At 38.6% G+C, this 20,282-nt stretch overlaps 1 protein-coding gene across 11 annotated transcripts in view; it reads left to right on the top strand.

Annotated features, from left to right (window-relative positions):
* The window catches only part of GTF2I (general transcription factor IIi), an 81,714-nt gene that overhangs the window by 45,992 nt on the left and 15,440 nt on the right, over positions 1 to 20,282 (top strand). For all 11 annotated transcript variants that reach the window (XR_009492793.1, XM_005225178.5, XM_005225176.5 and 8 more), the window contains 7 exons: positions 5,715 to 5,825; positions 7,227 to 7,292; positions 8,568 to 8,751; positions 12,284 to 12,342; positions 13,104 to 13,175; positions 16,820 to 17,003; positions 17,998 to 18,056. Coding sequence is in view for 10 of the 11 variants with exons in the window: in XM_005225178.5 (XP_005225235.1) it covers positions 5,715 to 5,825; positions 7,227 to 7,292; positions 8,568 to 8,751; positions 12,284 to 12,342; positions 13,104 to 13,175; positions 16,820 to 17,003; positions 17,998 to 18,056 (735 nt within the window). In the remaining variant the exon portion in view is untranslated. The remainder of the gene's footprint in view (positions 1 to 5,714; positions 5,826 to 7,226; positions 7,293 to 8,567; positions 8,752 to 12,283; positions 12,343 to 13,103; positions 13,176 to 16,819; positions 17,004 to 17,997; positions 18,057 to 20,282) is intronic.

Below are 20,282 nucleotides of genomic sequence, written 5' to 3'. Positions count from 1 at the left end.
TTTCTTTTAAACTAAGACATAGTTCCAGAGTGTTGATTTATCATCCATATTTTCCAACTAGTAGAATTTTGCTATTGAGGCTGCTGCTTTATGTTCAGAAGACCAGAGAAATACCAGGTCTGTGTAAAGTAATTACTTTTCCTAGTAACATTTTCCATGGGATGTGTGCTCACAAACAAACTATATACCAACTCTAATTAAATTGCTAATTAATTGTTATCCATACATTATGGAAGGTAAATTTTAAGTCTGTGATATTAACAAGGAAGGTCAAATGAGAACTGACATCCACATCTTTTTGATAAGTATATTGTATTTTTTTTTTTCCTAGAAAGACAAGTACAGATGGTAGAAACTAGAAAAATATCCACGGTTAGAAAATTAAATTTTGATACATTCTAATATTAGAAAAATATATCACGCATTGAAATGGTAACTTTGAGATCTGAAGAAAGACCTCTAGTGTAATACTCTTAGTAGCAGGGTGGTGGGGAGGAGCCTCCTTTCCTGAACAAGGCACCTTTAAAAGGAGAAGTGTACCTAGAGGACTATGTTAGTTTTCTTTAGGAAAATCCTTGTTCTTGAAATAAGACAATCCTGCTTGCGTGGTGGTGACTTTCGTTTTCTCCTATTGTATATTCCTGCATTTCCCAAAAAGTTTATAGAAAAGAAAAAAGAAACTTAGTCTTCAAGTGAGTTTTGTAAGGTTTTCCACATTAGCCTTGATATCTTTATTTGCCACTATGTGACTGTTATTAAGGGTCTGATTGAGACTGATGCAGACACGTTATCCTGCAAGAAACAGTCCCCTGAGCTGAGATCTGCTCTTCCATTTGCTGTTGCTCAGTCTCTCAGTCGTGTTGCACTCTTCGCAGCCCCATGAACCGCAGCATGCTAGGCTTCCCTTCCATTTGTGGTGATCCGTTTGTTATTGAAGTCAGTGGTGCACGTGTGGAAGCTCTGTGACCTCGGTTTGGGAAATGTCTCTTAGAGTTAGAGTTAGAGTTATATGGCTGTGCATGCCTTGATTTCATAAACACCATGACTTCATTTTTGGTTAAAATCAGACTGTTGTCAGGTCTTTGGCTTAGGCATGTGTTTGATAAGGGCAGAGAAAATCTTGCCTCAGAATTATTTGAAGTCTGGCTGTCATGAATGAGCTGAAGATGGAAAGTATTGTGCTTTAAAAGAGATTTCCTTATATGCAGTTCATTTTCAAACATTTTCCGCAACTTGAGCCATTCACACGTGTTTATTTGGCTGAGGCAAAGCCCCCTGATTATTATTATTTGTCTTCAGATTGCTTTTAAATAGATTAAACGGGTTTCGTGTCTTCTTTTTTTACAATTTTTTAAATTTCATGTCTTCTTAAGTAAAACTGTTTGAAATTTAAAGTTTTCTTCGGTAAATAAATTAATTACATAAATATTTACACATAGGAATGCAGTTTATAACACCACATATATATACACGGACTGCTCTTTGGATAACACTGCTTTAGGGTTTCAGTAATTGGATTTCATCCTCTCATGGTATCCTTTTTTGTGTGTGAAATTTAGAAATTTTTGACTGTCGCACATAACTTTCAGGATTGTGCTATTCAAACGTTCATTTATCAGTCCACAAATATCAGACACCTTGTATGTACTGGTGGCTGGAATAAGTGTTAAAGATTTTGGAATGAACAAGATAGGCAAGTCCATTGGAGGGTTTTGAACAGGGAAGTAATAAATTCTTTCTTTTTGAAGAAACAGGGCCACTGTAAAGACTGAGAGAGCAGATCATAATGGAAGCAAAGTGATTATAGTTACTCAGAGGGAGATACTTTAGAATTGCGTGGTGACAGTAGGAACAAGGAGTGATTGAATTCAGGGTATTTTGAAGACAGAGCAATTGTCTTGGTTGGTTGTTGTTTAATTATTCTTATAAATGTTACTTGAGAGTTTGTAGAATCTATATAATTGGGTATGTTATCATTTGAATATTTTATTTTTAATTTTATAGTTGCTAACAAATCACTTAGTTGACATCCAATTATTACATAAAAATTAGACTTTTGGAGGTGTTAGGACCTGGATCCATGGGTGAAAAATGCCATTTATTAATTTGAAATGTGGAGGGTAATTAATACCTCCAAATAATTTCAAGAGAAAGAGTACCTGATTTATTTTTATTTCATTTCTTTTAGTTTGAATAGGTGTCAGATTATTTGATAAAATTACCAATTTGATCATGTTGAAAATAAGTATCAGAAAAAAGTTTTTATATATTAATGCATTCATCAAGAATTAGATAAATTCAGTAACACATTTGAGCTCTGATTTCTGTGTTCTCTATGGGCATATCTGTAAGTAGTATGTGGCAAAAAGGAAAACCAGGTTTTTCTTGATAGAAATTTTGAATTGGGGACTATCTCTGCCCTTTTTTCATGGGGTGGGAGGCTTGTTTTTAGCATTGCAGCATAGCTAGGCCATATTCCTCACTCATTTGCAGCTTTTGCATGCTAAAATACCTTGAAATACATTTTATAAGCTTCTAGTTTTGAAGATATAAACATTTTTAGTTTGGGCTTCAATTTGAAGCATCCAGAGATGCATGGTTTTTTTTTTTTTTTTAAAGAAGTGATTGTTTATAATGTGGAAGCGCCATGATAATTAGAAAACAGTGCTCCCTGCTGAACTGATTGTTAGAGGCAGACTGATTTCTGCGACAAAGAAATAATTTTAATCCTTTGTGAAATGGATTGTGAGGTCAAGAGTAACGTTTCCTCATACTTTCCCAGAATCAGTTTTTTGCTGCAGTAGTGGAGAAAAAAAAAAGGTGTGTTTGAGTTCATAGCTCTTCTTGACGTAATTCCATATTTCATATAAATTAAAACACCCTTTATAATTATGTAGTAAGTATATGAAATGGGTTAGTCTTTTAATAGAATTTATGTTGTGGTATTTTATTATCACAAATAACTTCATCTGTTCACATTTAATAGATTGACTTCATTATTGTCTCGAGAGAAATGTGATAAATGCTTTTTAATGTTTTACAGTCTTTGTTAAATCATTTGTTAACTTGTTAAAAAATACTCTACTAGATTTGTCTTTTTTCTAGTTATGGTCAAGGAGGTTATTTTTATAAAATATATTTAGACTATTAAATCCTTTTGTATTAAAGTAAGTTAATCTGATTCAAGAAATGTGGTTGTTGGACACTAAAGAAAAGCAAAGCTCTCTTGCCCTTTCCCCTTCACCTCAGTGTCAAACTTCTCAGATTACAGTTGGGATGAATTTTGTTACCATCATAAGCTATATTTTCTTTTTTATATTCTTTCAGTTTTCGTTTTATCTAATTTAATAATCATTTAAAATTTCAATTTATAGAAATATTTAGGCTATATTAGCCTGTAAGGAAAATCGTTTTGTTTTAAATATCATTGCTTAACGTTCATAAAGAAATACACTGAACAGTTAAAATGCTTGGACAATATTCATAGGTCAGATAAGTATATTTCACTTTATCCTTTGCAAACTAGCCTAAAAATATTCTTTGGCTTCTAAAAATCTCTTTGGAAATTGGAAAAGAAGGATTTTGTCTGTCTGTTTTCAGAAACCAAACATTAGAGATACCTAATATGTTTTCCAAAATACATCTACGTAGGGCATTAAATAATTAGGTTCAAACCTATTATGGAATGTTTTGACTATTTTTAATCCTTGTACTAACTTATGAGCCCAGAATTCTTCATAGTCAAGTTTTTATTTTACTGGTAGTTCGTCATTTCAAAATTGTTCTTTTCCACAGATTTTTTTTCTGGTTTTGCACGTGCTTTTCTACAGTGGAATTGAACACTGAAAGTTTTTATAGTGTCGTCTGTTGTTATATGGTAACTGTTGTCTGAAGTAGTATCCGTTAGAGTAGCACTTTAAGATTTGCCAGCGCGTGTGCTGTGCTTAGTTGCTCAGTTGTGTCCAACTCTCTGTGACCCCATGGACTATAGCCTACAGGCTCCTCCATCCTTGAGATTTTTCAGGAAAGAGTACTGGAGTGGGTTGCCATTTCCTTTTCCAGATTTACTGGCATGTAAATAAGTCCTAATATGACTTTATCTGGCCCCAGTGACTCAACACCTTTTTCTCCTGTTGGTTTGAATGGTCAGTAAATGATTTCAGGTTTTTAGAAATCTGTTGACATTTTCTTTGGCCCTCCATATCTCCAAGCTTTAACCACCCATGGATGAAGAGTATTGGGGAACAATTTTTTAGCAAGTTCTACAAAGCAAAATTTGAATTAGCCACGTGCCAGGGAGCTATCTGTCCAGCACTGACATTGTCTTAGGTATTATAAGTAATGTAGAGATGATATGAAGTATAAGGGAGGATGTGCATAGGTTATATGTGAGTAATATGCTAGTTTTATAGTGACGTCAGCATCCGTGGATTTTGGTATCCACAGGGTTTGTGGCACCAGTCCCTATTAGCCTGTAAAGGAAGAACCCACAGTCAGTGAACAGGAGAATCAGTGTGCCTTGTCCTCTGATGCTATGAGAGGAATGACATTTAAGTATTTTAGGCTTATGCGTAGATTCCCTTGATTAATATACAGAGTATATAAAAGTCACCCATTGCTGTGCCAGGCAACGTGGCGTATGATGCTAAATTTGGATTTCATGTTATTCTTTGAGAGCTTATCTATTAGTTAATAGCTTAAAGAATTATATTCATGATCTCATAACATAGTTAAGTCTGTAACATTCTCTGATCCTGTTTGTTAGCTATAAAATGAGAATGAAAATTACCCTGAAAAGGGTAATTTATTGTATCTTATGGTATCTCTTTGTTACTGCTGTTTCCTTTAACTCAATAATTATTTTCTTCTTCATTCCAAGTTTAAGTGTAGATTTCTTAAAATGATATTTTCAATAATTTACAGATGGTGTTTGAATAGAAATCTTAGTCGTGTGCCAACTGGTATTTTCCAGGGATCAGAAGAATATGACAGTGACAGCTTTTCTTACTTGATCCAATGTCCTTAATTCTAGCATCAAATATACTGCAGCATCATAGCAGAGTTGAGTTGTAGTGATAGCTACAAAGAAAGCTTACTACAGATTTCTTGGGTGGTCTATATTCTGTGCTTAAGTATATGATCTCCATACATAGGTATTGTATCGGATGAATCAACAATGCTTGTTTCACAAACAATGTAATCTTATTTCTTTTAGTTTTGTTTATTGAAAGTTATCTGTACAGTTAGTTATCTAACCTCCTTTATGTGCTTGAATATTGTATAAGTTTAAATATTTTTCCATTCAAGCTACATATTCTTCCCCCTTCCTTATATATTTGTATGGTTTCCTTAGCTGTCTCCATTGAAACCTTTTTCATGAAAGACTTAAAATACACTATAATTCTTGACAGCCCTCTGAAAGGAGTTAGGAGAAAAGGAAATTTCTAATGACTTAATTCAAACTAATTTCAAGCAAATTGAAAAAAGAAGACAAAGGAAAATGAGGATGATTCACTTGATCAGCTCCCAGAAGAGTAGGAAAGCTGGAAATGTAACTGGGAAAAAATGATGCTGAAATGGCAATACAGAAATTAACAACTGACGTTCCAATCATACTTAAACCCCCCACGTCTTTCAAGTGTTGAGATCTTTACAGGCAGTGGCTGTCGTTCATTTTGCCTGTCCCTCCAGTGATGATGGTTTTCTTTTTCAAGATGATGACTATCCTCCACCTGCCAAGAGACCAAAGAGCAGTGAACCTCCCCAGCCACCCGTCACAGAACCTGCGAATGCCGGCAAACGGAAAGTGAGGGAGTTCAACTTCGGTAAGATCCCGGTTAAGTGTGGTATCCTCCGTTGTTAATTAGAACTAGTAAGCTTGAGGAAATTCACTGGTGATCCAGTAGTTAGGACCACTTTCACTGCCTGGGCCCAGGTTTATAGTCCTTGGTCAGGGGAACTAAGAGCCCGCAAGTCATGGTACAGCCACCAAAAAAAGAAAAAGAATGGCAGGCTTAAAAATCATTGTTACTGACTTAGTAATTCAGTTATCTGTCTGAGATTTAGACCACTTTTTAATTTCAGATATAATTTTTTAAGATTGATTCTATTTTCTGGCTGTGGTGGGCTTGGTTGCAGTGCACGGGCTTCTCTTGTTGCCTTGCACAGACTCTAGGGGTCTGGGCTTCAGTAGTTGTGGCTCACGGGGTCAGTTGCCCTGCAGCATATGGGATCTTAGTTTCTGGATCAGGGATCAAAGCCACATCCCCTGCATTGGCAGGTGGATTCTCAACGAATGGGCCACTAGGGGAAGCCCCAGATAGAATTTTGATATTAGTTTTCCTTGCTTTGTGTAACTACTAGCCTCTAATCTAGTCAAATCCCAATGGAGACAGTGTATCCATTTGAAGGGACTAAGTGAAATATTAGTGGCAAATTGGGTTTGTGATCCTTATTTTGAATAGATAGAACAGTTAGCTGTACACATTTTAAAAAATAGCACTTTAATATATTTTAACTTGTCTTTAGTCATAATTACTGGGCTTCCTAGGTGGCGCTAGTGGTAAAGAATCCACCTGCCAATGCAGGAGACGCCAGGGATACGGATTCAGCCCCTGGGTGGGGAAGATCTCTTGGAGAAGGAAATGGCTACCCACTCCAGTGTTCTTTTGTGGAAAATTCTATGGACAGAGGAGCCTGGGGGGCTGTAGTCCATGGGTCACAAAGAGTCGGACACGGCTGAGCGTGCATGCAGCACACCACACCCATACTAAGTGTGCATGTGTTTTTAGCATGCTATTAGGAGTTACAACTATGCACAAACTCGTATTTCCATACAACTCCGACACGTGTTGGAAGGTTTCCTGCACAGTCTTGGTGACTCTCTCTCTCATTTTTGCCTCACTTTGTAGTGTTTAATTGTATGGGTCTTTTCTGCCCACCTGCTTTAGAGAATTTATGATTTTAAAAAGAAGTACTCAGTAAGAAGGGTTTTGAAAATAAACTTTAAACACCCTAACTCCAATCTCTTATTGAACCAATTATAAGTACCATAAAAAAAAAAAAAAAACCAGTTCTTACGAAAGCAGTAAAATTATATAGACTGTTTCAAATTAGGATATATTATGTAGAAAATAGGTCTTGAGATGTTGGGTCATGTTAAGAGCATATTAGTGCCCCAAACAGGGATTTATTATTGAGTTTTAACTTTTTCTCTAAATTTTCAGAGAAATGGAATGCTCGAATTACTGATCTGCGTAAACAAGTTGAAGAGTTGTTTGAAAGAAAGTATGGTAAGTCTTAAACTCAATAATTCTTGTGACATTTTGTTCTCGAGCTTTTTATCATTGGACTGTTCATCTAACATGAGCAAGTCCCATTCTACCAGTGTGGTGCCTGCCTTTTTTAATCTGTCTCTGAGAAGGCCGTGGATGGTGGCTATCCAAATCTTAGAAATTTTGTTTCTAGATTATAGCAAAGCTTTACAAGAGTTTCCTTTATTTAATTGTCAACTCATACTTCCTTTTAACTTTCAACTTGCATATTTGAGTTTGTTTTTATATATTTGTTGTAGACTTTGATGCAAAGCATTTTAAAACTCTGGTGTCCAAGCCGTCGTGTCATGTCACCTCTCAAAACTTTTCACTGAACAGTGCTGAGTTCAGTGAGAGGAAGGTGTTCTCTTAATCTGTTGCATTGTCACACCTAAGAACATTGTATGTACTTTGTAACACCCAACTGCATTTACATGTCCATTATCATTTAGACAGACTGACTCGGTGTAGTTTAATAAAAGTATCAGCGTCTGTTCCTTCTATTTGATGTGTAACGCTTCCTATCCTTTTGGCTTTTTGCACCTGTTGTATTATTTTGCTCTTGGATACATAGTGAAGTTGAAAGTGAACCAGTGAAGTTGCTCAGTCATGTCCAACTCTGCCATCCCATGGACTGTAGCCTACCAGGCTCCTTCATCCATGGAGTTTTCCAGACAAGAGTACTGGAGTGGGTTGCCGTTTCCTTCTCCAGGGGAGCTTCCCGACCCAGGGGTTGAGCCCAGGTCTCCTGCTTTGCAGACAGACGCTTTACCGTCTGAGCCACCAGGGAAGCCCTCTTGGGTACATAAATCTTATAATTTCTACATTTCGGAGAAATGTTCTGCTTCAGTTATTTTACTAAAAAATCCTTTTTACAAAAGCATATTTAAAAAATATTGCTTCTTCATTATATGCTGTTTGTACTAGCTGATATTAACTGGTATATTTTTTTGGATTCATTTGTGGTTAAAATTTCAAAGGAAGGTCTGCCTCTATCTATATTATTTCAAAATAATATATTGTTAATATATCCTTGCAGTTTGGGTTAAGTAAAGTACTGACATCTTTGGTGTTCTTTTCCTTTCGGTTCTTTTGTGCTATTTTTCTTTTGATGCCATGATAATAAATGGAATTTTAAAATAGTTATAAAAACTACAGAGTAATATTGGTGTATTCGATTATTAGGCTTTTCTGCCATCTGTGCTGAATCCTTGTCACTTCATAATTTTTTCCTTTCTCTTTTTACCCTTAAAGCTCAAGCTATAAAAGCCAAAGGTCCTGTGACGATCCCGTACCCTCTTTTCCAGTCCCATGTGGAAGATCTTTATGTAGAAGGACTTCCAGAAGGAATCCCCTTTAGAAGGCCATCAACTTATGGAATCCCTCGCCTTGAGAGGATATTACTTGCAAAGGAAAGGATTCGTTTTGTGATTAAGAAGTAAGACTCTTAAACTTTTTCTTTGACCTTGATTATTGCATCTTTTTATATTGTTGACAAATACTCACTAGCCACTGAAGTGAAGTGAAGTTGCTCAGTCGTGTCTGACTCTTTGCGACCCCGTGGGCTGTAGCCCGCCAAGCTCCTCTGTCCATGGGATTTTCCAGGCAAGAATACTGGAGTGGGTTGCCATTTCCTTCTCCAGCGGATCTTCCCTACCCAGGGATCGAACCCAGGTCTCCTGCATTGTAGGTAGACACTTTTACCGTCTGAGCCACCAGGGAAGTCTGCTAGCCACTAGGTGCTATATTTAAAGTAAGTTGTTGTTTTATTTTCTGCTTTTCAGTGTGTCTGTGTGAGTTTTGACATAGTTGGCTTTTGGAATATGAACACCTGTCCAAAAGTACGTGTATCATTTGGAAGTGTATCTGCTTCCATTTAAAAATGGCAACCACATAACACATTTCCATATTTTCTACCAACTAAAATTTTATTAAGATTACAATAAAAGTTTTAAAAAGCTATCAGGATATTTATCAATATATTCAGCAAATGTAGATGTATGGAAACTTTCTCTTAGCTACATGAAGCAAGTATTAGATGCATTTGTAAATGGGAACAACTGGAGACTAATTGTCTTTGGAAATTATTAAATATAATTGCTGAACTAAAATTTTCAATGAAAAGTCTAGAAGATTTGTTAGTATTATAATTTATAAAGATGATTATTTACATGAGACATGAGAAAGACTAGTGAGTCCTTATCTAGTGACATCTGTTTGTTGTTGTATCGCTAAGTCATGTCCAACTTTTTGTGACCCCGTGGACTACAGCTCGCCAGGTTTCCCTGTCCACTATCGATCTGGAGTTTGCTCAAACGCATGTGACATCTGACTTAATGTGAAAAGAGAAGGAAAGTGTCAAAAACGCATAGCATTTATTTTCCAAGCCTAAAAAAACGTGTGGAGCAGGATAAATGAAAAGAAAACAAAGATATATGCCTAGTCACATTTCATAAAGTTTCAGTGCCCTAAGGATAAAGGCAGAAGGTTCTAGGTTCCAGAGAACAAAACCATGTCACAATAAGGAATGAAAATTACACTGATGTCATGTCCTTGGTTTGAGCGGTAACAGATATAACACTGTTAAGTCATTCTTTCCAAGTTCTATGTGAAAATGAGTTGAACCTTCAGTTCTGTAGCCAGATAAACATGTATGAAATCAGAGATTCCAGCATGAAAGAGGTTGGGTAGCAGTTGGGATGTCTCCAGCAGTAAATAACAGAAACCCTCCTTCCGGTTGGACTGATACTGTCAGTAAGCTTCTTATCTCACCTAGCTGGGAGATAGGAGGATTAGAACAGTGAGGCTCTGCTTCTGCTTCTCTCCAGATTCTTCCTCCTTATGCTGCTAGCTTCCTTAGACTAGTTCTGAGTCTGGATGCAGCAGTTCCAGGAATTGCAGCCAGACGCATCTACTGAGGAGAGGCGCTAGCTGCCTGTGAGAGCAGGAAAACCCGACTTCCCTTTGGTTCAGTTTGTGTCAAATTCCTCAGTCAGGCGCAGGCCTGGGAATGAGAACACCATGATGGGTTTATTCTGTAGTCCTCACTTTTCAGCGGGGGTGGGGAGAGGTTCACTTATATACGTGACTTTGATTGTTAAGTTCTAATATGGATATCTTTTTGAGTTATGTGCATATTATAACTGATTTAGTTTTTTCCTGACTTTGGGCTATAAATAGTAAGGTCAGAACAGCAGCAGGATAGTCATTTGCAGAAATGTTGATATTCTTTATTCTGGTTGGGAAAATGGAGACATTAACAAACACCTTGACCAAAGAGTACAACCAAGCAGACATTCTTCTGTGTTGGTATTACGTAAGGGAACAACAGAATTTAATGAAGGATGAAAAAGACTCGAGACCCCTCAGTTAATAGGCGAGTCGTCCTCTACAGAGAAGCTTGTTATTAACAGATACTCTACTTTCAAACAAATGATAGTTTAAAGATTTTGGCCTCCATTTTCCATGATCAATCAAGTGCTGCCAAGTGTAACTCTGCTCACACGGGACCACGTGGTAGGCAGCCACGCAGACCAGCATTGGCATCACCCGAGAGCTTTGCAGACACCGAATCTCAGATCCTACCTAGACCTTCTGGATCCAGCCTGTCTGTGCTGCGGGCCCCCGGTGATTCCAGTGCTTATTAAACTGGAGGCTCCTGGGCGTGGGGAACATGCTCTGAAGGCTGAATGATGACAACGGCAGTCCAGCGCCACGTGTCCAGTAGAGCCCAGCACTTTACCTGACTGTCCACGCCTTTTTTTCCTTTTTTTAAACAGATGAGGGACTGTGGCAATGAGAAGGAGGAAGTAAATATTTCATAGTCTCTCATGAAACTGAATGGTAAACAAAAAGGGCTTATTGTAAAACCCTGACACTAGTCCTAGGCAGGAATCGTAAACAACCTTCCTCCCCGCCTCTCTCTCACACACACACACACACACACACACACACACACACACACACTGAGATATTAAGAAGCATATAGTTTTCAGAACTCTTATACTGTCATTTTCTTACAGTGCTTCTTTTTAATTTGTTAGAAGTTTCAATTTTTTTTAATAACTAAGGAAAATATGCTGATTAGTTTGTAGATTTTGCTTGTTGTTAATATTAAAGCATATAAAACTATATATTTGGTATTTAAATCTTTGTGCAAGTTCATCACAAGGTACTCATGCCTTGCACATTCTGTTCAAGTCCTTTTGATATCCTCATTTATTGGAAGCCATCTTCCACGTTTGGAAAATACTTAGTCACCCTTTCCCCAAATGTTAAATGTGGTTAGTCTTGATACACATATACTATTTGTTTATTGAAAGGGGTGATTCTATCCTTCAGCAAGTGTTTTATTTCACAGCTCCTCCATTACCTTAATCCTGTATTAGTTTCCGGCATTTCTGAGATTACAGTTAATACATTGTCATGCTTCTCTGTGATCCCACTCTCCTGCCCCTGCTCTGTTACTTGAGGATATTACAATAAAATAGTGATACATAAGTCAGATTGTGCAAATTTGTTGGAGTGTTTATGTATTTGGAAAATTTTTAAAGCATGTGTATTCTGAAATATATTTAGTTCAGTTAGTTTTGAAATTTATTTAGGATTTTTATAACTATATAGATAAGTTAAAGTAAGTTATCCTGAATGTAAAGTGAAATTGAAGAATCTCATTTAAAATTTTGTAGTTTGATTCTTTTGGTGTTCTGCTTTTGTAAAATACCTTTGATTTACCAAGTTAACTGTTTTTTGTGTGTGTGTTTGAGGACATATGTTCCATGAAAACCATTATGAAACAACTTGCAGTTACCAAGTTGTCTTAAATATCTTAGGATTTAATTATGCTCAGGAGTCCAGGCTATCTTTTGAAAACTGGCCTTGAAAACTCAATTACTATATAAGTGCTAGCAGTTACTACTTTTGCTGAATATTGATGGGGTAAATATTCAGTAATTTTTCTCACCTTTCAGGCATGAACTTTTGAATTCAACACGTGAAGACTTACAGCTTGATAAACCAGCTTCAGGAGGTAGGTCTTCAGTCTTATGTCAAATTGTATGCTAAATCAGAACATGATATACAAGGAATATTGTTGTAGATTCTCGAGAATAATCTTTTCTTCTCAATAACTCATTAGAAATAAATGTAAACATCACATTTTTGGGTAGACTATAAAAGGACGATGTCTGTTCTCCATTGAGATGAAAAATTTATCTGGCGTAATGTGTTCAACGTTTATTATGCTAGTCTAGATAATCAGTTGAATGATGATCAATCCTGATACCCACAACGTAAAGTCTTAGCACAGAAAGCCATGAGCATCATCACTTGTTGGTTAAATGTGTTTTGAAGGAAATAGAGTCATGATTTGCTCTCTTAGTTGCTTTTGCTCTGTAGTGGAGGACTTTGGGTGGGGACATAAAATGACAATTTTATCACTTACAGTTGGTATAATAAAAGGATTGCCAGCATTATCATAGCCCCAAATGTAACAAAACTGCCTGCTAGCTGTTCTTTAGTGAAATGGATTCTCTTTCTAGCTTTAAGGATGACATGGTATAGTACCATGTAATATTACTATTAAATTATAAATTTTCATTTTGTCATTGTTTTGTGAGTTTTTACACTTTTCATTCAGTGTCAGCACTGTTTTAATAAACACATTATGAAATCTTAGAAATAATTTTAGAACAGGAAAACAATACTGCCTACTTAATAATTTATTTCATGACATTTAGTAGTTTTATTAATGTCATCAAACTAAAGAATTTGTGTATGTTACTCTTACAGTCAAGGAAGAGTGGTATGCCAGAATCACTAAGTTACGAAAGATGGTAGATCAGCTTTTCTGTAAAAAATTTGGTAAGTCTAATTTCCTCCCTAGCTAAAGTATTAACAGAATAATTTTTCCAAATTTTGATTTTTAAGAAAGTAGATACCATGGATGGCTCATCTCCAGCTCTCTTTTATTGTTTGCTTTTTGAACATATATTGTGAAAAGTTTTAAACCTGTGTGGAAGGGGAGAGAACATTGTGGTGAACCCCCATGTCCTCTGGACTAAATTACTGATACTACGGACAGGCTTTTCGGCACGGAGCGGTTCGCAGACGGGGCGTCCTTGTAGCAGTGTGCCGCAGTGGAGTGTGGAGGGCCGCCAGAGGCGCCCTGTCCTGGAGGGCGGGCAGTGTCTGCAGTGCTTGCTGTGCTTCCTGTCCCCAAACAGTTACAGTCCTTTGCTTTGGTTTATCATTGTGATGGCTTTTGTTACTTTCTTACTTAAGCATTTTCAACTATTCTTATGGCAAGTTTCAAATGTTACTGACACTGCATTTCTTTCCACCTCACTGGCTGTCCTCTTCATTCCTTCCTCAGCTCTTGCCTTAAGTTCAGTCTTTACATTTTGGACGCTACTCCTCAGCTCAGTCCTGAGCCCTCTGGCTGTGCTTTCTCCGCAGTTAGTCTCACTCTGTCTACCTTAAAAATGGTGTATCGTCTGTATTGAATAGTGACTTTCACATTCAAGTTTCTAGCCCTGAAAACTCTTAACACTGGACCTGTGTATTCACCCAGCTGGTTGGCAGCTCCTCCGACTCCATGCATCCCAAGTCGAGTCCTTGACTCCCCTGCAGCCGTCCCTTTCCCCGTCCTCCCAGCGCCACCACCCTCCCCCGGGCGTCCAGGCCAACGGCCTGCAGTCATGAGTGATTTCCTCATTTCCACAAGGCCCCCTGCTGACTCGACAGGGACAACATAGTGCAGACCGGTGTCTTTCTGTGCCTCACTGCTGTCTCCCTGTAGTCAAAGCCGCACCCCAAAGCAGCGGCTTTCAGTCTCACTGAGAACTTACAGTGGAGCTTGTCACTGTGCTCTGTGGCTTCCCTCTGTGCTGTGAGTGAGTCCCGCAGCCCTGATCCCGGCCGGCCCGCCTTCCTGCTCGCTCACCTGGGTGGCAGCTGTAAGGACCGCCTGCTTGTCCTTTACGTTTGTCAGGGCACGCCCTCCTTGGGCCGCTGCCCTGTCAGCACCCTTGTTTCTGGAACGCTCTTCCCGCAGACGTGTGGTGCCTGCCCTTTCTCTCGGTGTACGTGTCTTTGGAGAGGTCTTCACAGGTGCTCATCTGACGTAAACCACGAAGCACACCCTGTCATCATGCTTTAATTTCTCTTAAAGGACTAATGGCTGCCTTTTTCCTTCCACTGTAATACAATTTGTACAACAGCCCACATCTCATGTGTCTTGGCTGTTTGTAGAACAGTGCTTGGTGCCTGAGCAGATGATCAACAAATACTGAGTGGACCAATGTCATTAAAAACTACTGAGAAATTACTGAACCTTTTAGTCATACAGTGTACTTGGGGCCTCACTGAATTATAAAACTGCAAAGATCAAAGGAAGCCCAGAAGTGCCACAGAGAATCACGAGGACACAGGGCTTTTCTCAGTTTTGTGAAAGAAACCATGTGAGTTTTACCACAAAAAGTTGAAGTCTCCTGGGTGCAGATTCTTGCTCCTCCCCTGGTTTCCGAGAGTGGTGTATGGCTCTGGCTTCTACAGACCCAGGAAACCAGCTTTTAGGTGCAGTTCAATTGGCAGCTACAAACTTAGTCCGTTTAATTGTTTGCTGTTTTCAGAATCCGTGTACTTCAGTTTTACGTACATGGTTTAGCTCCCTGAGACTCTTAATGCCTTGAGGAAAAGACAGGATTTAAGTTTTCCCCCCTCATTATCCTTGATTGCCCAGCATGAATACTTGGGTAGCTTAATGAAAATTTACCTCTGTGTGCTTCTGGTCAGAAATCAGCTAAGGAACAATGAAGAATCTACGCTTTAAAAATCACTATATTTCCAAGTCATTTAGTGAAAGATTGCGAACGTTATCATTAGAGATGCCACCATGGTATTGTCCTAATTCATAACTAGTTGGCATAGATAACGGGCATCTACAGGAACAGGCTTAAACTTTAGCCTCTAGGACGTTTAGTTCTAGAAATCGAACCTGGTCTGTAAGAAACAGCCAATCCTAGTAGATCATTGGTGCTTGCTAGTAAGCTGACTTTTCCTTCATGGAAGAAGAAAGCTGTGGCTGTGATAGTGTAGTCACAGAAAGAAAAATTGGCCAGTAGGAAATACTTTGGCATCGTAACAGAGCTAAGAAAATAGATAAGAGATTGTGTGAGATGGCAGGGGAGAAAGGAGGCTTCAAAGGGAGTGGATATATTTATACTTAAGGCTGAGTTGAGTTGCTGTAGGGCAGAAACCAACGCAGCATTGTAATTAATTATTACAATTAAAAATTTAAAAAATAAATAAGAGTTTATACATTATTACATTACAAACAACAAAATTCTGCTCCTGGCCTTTACTTAAACTTTAGAGAGAGAGAGACACCAGCAGAATTGTTGCTTTCTTCAAGGCTCCTGACAAGGAAAGAGGAAAACTTAAGATTGTTGATCATATCAAACCCAAGTCTTGAAAGTTATGCTGCAGATCAGCACCTGTGAACCCCTGTGTGTCTGGTGCTGAGAACTCAGCCCCACAGAAGATAGTGAGTGCTTCCCCCCGTCCCCAAGGATTCGTTTATAGATTAGGGTGATACGCATAGCGAAGCAGCAAGTAAATATGTAGTATATTAGAAAGCATTAAGTGCTCAGGAAAAAATTAAGCAAAGTTAAGCAGAATGACTCTGGAGACAGGACAGGTTACTTAATACAGAGCAGACCTTGTTCATGATGAGATGAACGCTAGTGCACTTGACCTTCCCCCTTTCTGTAACTTGTGCTGTTTCTTAGCTCCAACAATTGGGTTCTTTTTTATTTTACAGGAAGTTTTGTTAGAATTAAGTTTGTGTCCTTTATTGTTACATTTAGCGGAGTAACTGTAATACATATTACTCCCAGGTGTGAGTGTGAAAGCCTTTACCGTGTTTTCAGAGGTAATATTTCTTTAAACAGCTCTGATCTAAATTACATTGTATTTGGTTTTTCAAATACACACTCCTTACTTATGTTGTCGGGATCCTATAATATAGTAGAACCGTTCAGATTTGGTACTGATGAAATGAAGGAAGGAATTAAGGCAGAAGGCGTTTGAATTTGAGAGGAAAGTCAAAGTGAGAGTCAAAGAAATACAGATTCTTCAAGAAGGCACTCTTTTTTTCAACCGTCAGATTATAAAATAATTAAATGTAACACACAGGATACAAGGGACACCTACAAATGCCGATATTTTGTAAATTGATTCTTTTCTTGTTACACCTCTGTTTGGATGTGGTTTAAAGTTGAATTAGTAATTACATTTTTACATTTTAAAGTTTCAGTGCTGCGCCTATTCAGAAACAGAATAGTAAGATGCATTCCTATATTCCTGTTTTTGTATTTAGTGATTGTTAAAGTCATTTTAAAGATGCTTGTTTAAAAATTGACATGTCCTTTATTATGGATTTTTTTTAATATAATTTCAACGAAAATTTAGTCTCCAGTCTTCTGAATTGCTTTTCTTTCATAAAGCTGAAGCCTTAGGGAGCACCGAAGCTAAGGCTGTACCTTACCAGAAATTTGAAGCACACCCTAATGACCTCTACGTGGAAGGACTGCCAGAAAACATTCCTTTTAGAAGTCCCTCGTGGTATGGGATCCCAAGGCTGGAAAAGATTATTCAAGTGGGCAATCGAATTAAATTTGTTATTAAAAGGTAGGATTATAATTGGCAGAAACATTTAATGTTGTCTTTAAGAAAAGTTAATTTCATAAAAATGGGCTTTCCCCCCTCCCAATTGGACTTTACTCCCCATATTTAAAACTGAGGTATTACATTTAGATTCAGTTTTCAAGCAGGTGTCTCTGTAGTACCAGGTACCAGATATACAAAATTGGATCCAACAGAAACTCAGTCCTTGGGAGGCTTACTGCATTGATCAATACAGAAAAGCGCCAGCTTTGGGAAAGAGGGCCAGGGTAGCATGCAGATGGTTCAGTTGTGCACAGAGGATGCAAGAAAGGGGGTTCAAATGAAGGACATAGCATAAGTAGGTCAGGGAAGGGAGGTGGCAGATGGCCTTGAATATTCAGATAACCACACAGTGTGTGTGGAAGGGAGTGGTGCCCTTGAGGGCATGATACACTGAGACGGCCCTGGGGAGGAAGCCTAGCTCTATGTCCTGTACAGTCAGTGAAGGGTTGAAGAGGTTTTAAAGCTGATTCCTCTTAAAACAATTTGAACTGGATCTTAAAAGGGTCAATCTGGCTTGAGTTTGGAAGATAGCAGAATGGGTAATTTGAGGGCAGAGTATGGGATCAGAAGGCCCATTTAATACAGAAGAATTGTCCTTGAGGTAGAATTTGCTTGCTAATTGGGGTTGTGCATTTTTGTGTCTATTTGTTGGGACAAGCTTCGGGGTGACAAAGCCGAATACATCTACCTGTATTTTACTCTAGTTCACCTGAAGGATGAAACCCGAGGTTGAACTGGGATGGGGCCAGACACAGCTGTTTTGCCACAAGTTAGCCTAAAATGCCTTTGAGGACGAATAGGTGGTCCCACCTGAATCTTTGTAAATTGCTATTTTCAAAATAATCTAGTCACCAAGATGATTTTTTATTCACTGCAGTTGAAGGTAGAATGAACCATATGGGAAGTAAAGGCGGTCTTAAATGCTCTCATCCTGATACCAATTGTATTTTTATAGACCAGAGCTTCTGACGCACAGCACTACTGAAGTTACTCAGCCCAGAACGAATACACCAGGTAAGAAAGTTGTGAGATCCTTTTTAAAAGCTGGTATATCAGATAGTTTCTAAGCTTTCATTAAACTTTTAATGCCATAGAATTGCTCTTTTCTCCTTTCCACTCAAAAAAATGTTTCTTGGAAGATCAACACAGGCACTCCTTGTTTTATCAAGATGAACATACCAGTTTGGAACAAACTTGAGCTTTGAATTTAGACCCGTGGTGTTCAGTAGAAATACAGCGTGTCACAAATGCAAGCCATGTATGTCATGTAAAGTTTGTACCTGGTGCGTTAGTTGACCTTTTTCGTTTCATTTATTTACACCCTTTGTTTGAATCTCCGGTGTGTATTGTGTGCTTCCAGCACCTCCCAGTTCAGGTGGCCACATTTCAAGTGCACAGCTGCCCACACGTGGCTGACGGGCCAGACCACGAGATTTAGACCTTCATCTTTTCACGAGGCCCTTGGTTTTAAAATGACAGATACTGTGATTGCAGCAGCTGTGCTGACCCTGCCCAACAGAAAAGCGCTTGAAAAGTCTCGGTCTCAGTTAGCAGAATGGTTTTATTTTCTTTATCTGAGGTATATAACTGTGCTTTTCTTTCTTTCTGATGTTTTTATTTTCCATTCCATAATGTCAGATAAAATGACCATAACGTGTAGGTCTGCATATTAGGTTCTGTACCCTTAGGAACTTCTGTTGCTAAGAACCAATAATGGGTTCTTCTGAATTTTTGTTGTTAAATCTTTTCCCATTCCTTTTTTTTCTTTCTTTTGTCTTTGCAGTTAATCATTCTCCTAATGCTAAGGTGAACTGCTGTCCAAAGTGGGTTATTTGTCTGTACTAGAGTACTGATTCTTGAGTTTTAGGTACCTGGGTGCAGCTGGTGAAAGTCATCAGTATGCTCAACAGATGGTATAATCTTTTTGTGTTCATCACGGCATGAGACGTATTTGAAAAAAAACTATACTAGGGAAACAGACCATCCTGTGCCCAGAATTCTGCCAGGGAGAAGAGGTAATGCTTAATTTCTCAGGTTGAATGCAGCTTCATCAGTCCAGCAAGTTCTTCAGAATGCATTTGGCTTAGGCAAAGAAACAAGATATTGGTGGCAGATTGGAGACTGGATGTGACAGAGACTTTACTGAGCAACGTAATTCAAACAAAAACATTCCCAAAGGTAGAGCTGTGGCGTCATTAGTCTGAATGTGAAGGAAGTCTGCGTGTGAGTCTTCATTTCTCAAGACAGACCTCAAGTTCAAGCTTGTGATCATTGTGATGACTGATTTTATTAGGAGCGTTTCTCGTAGTGACTGTGAACTGAGGATGTTCAACTTGTATCATTGGAACAATCTGTAGGCACCATAGAAGTTACTCTGAGGATTAAGTGATAGTTTCAGCAGTACTTGATCTGCTGTTCTCTGGCATAGACAGTTACAGGCCTTGTATCTGAAGACACTCCATTCTCTCAGTCATTAACAGAACTTGGCCTTCGGCCATTCGTAGACCTTGGAAAGAATCAAAGCTTGTCCTTCTTCATTCCTACAAAACGGTATTTGGTCTGCCAGTGCCCTGGGTGTTAGTCTTGCCAGGCTAATTCAGGTCCTTGAGTAACTGACAGAAGTGTTGTGTCAGTCGTTGCCATCAGAGACGCCTGCCTGACTCATAGGTGACAGCTGTATGCTGAAGGACACCTAAGGGCACTTGGTTCTCAGTCTGGGGAAAGAGAGAGGTCTCGTGTGCGAAAGCTGTGGCACTAGCCAGGTAATTGAGCTTTGCAGGGGAAGAAAGAGAAGGTAGTTGGTGCTTGGGTGGAATGGTGCAGAAATCTGTTTGTATTGGCATAGAAATACCAGAGAAGGAAGTGCAGGGTGAGGCAGAAGGGGAGCGCCAAGTTGGCAGATGCCCTTGACCCTAGAGAAGGGAGACTGCCGATTGGGTAGGAGTATTCCGATTTGCTTTATACCAGACTGACTTTGTCTAGTTGAATGGCTGAGTTACCATATTAAACCCTTGAGATGCTAGGTTTTCTTTTAAAGAAAAGGTTTTAAAGTACTTTCTTGGTAAAAGTAAAGGAAAAGAAGGAGTTTCTGAGGCTCCCAACCTTGAGCCTCAGAACGTTTCCTGCCACCTCACCCACAGACATGGCTGTGGGACTATTCATGCGCTCTCTGCCCTTTTCTCTAAATTACTCTCTCTCACCCTCCTTCCTCATCCAACACCTCCAAGCATCCTCCACGGT

The sequence above is a fragment of the Bos taurus genome, chromosome 25, assembly GCF_002263795.3.
Source record: "Bos taurus isolate L1 Dominette 01449 registration number 42190680 breed Hereford chromosome 25, ARS-UCD2.0, whole genome shotgun sequence".
Taxonomy (NCBI): domain Eukaryota; kingdom Metazoa; phylum Chordata; class Mammalia; order Artiodactyla; family Bovidae; genus Bos; species Bos taurus.
The sequence above is the reverse complement of the archived record's forward strand: the minus strand, read 5'-3'. Positions and strand labels throughout refer to the sequence as shown.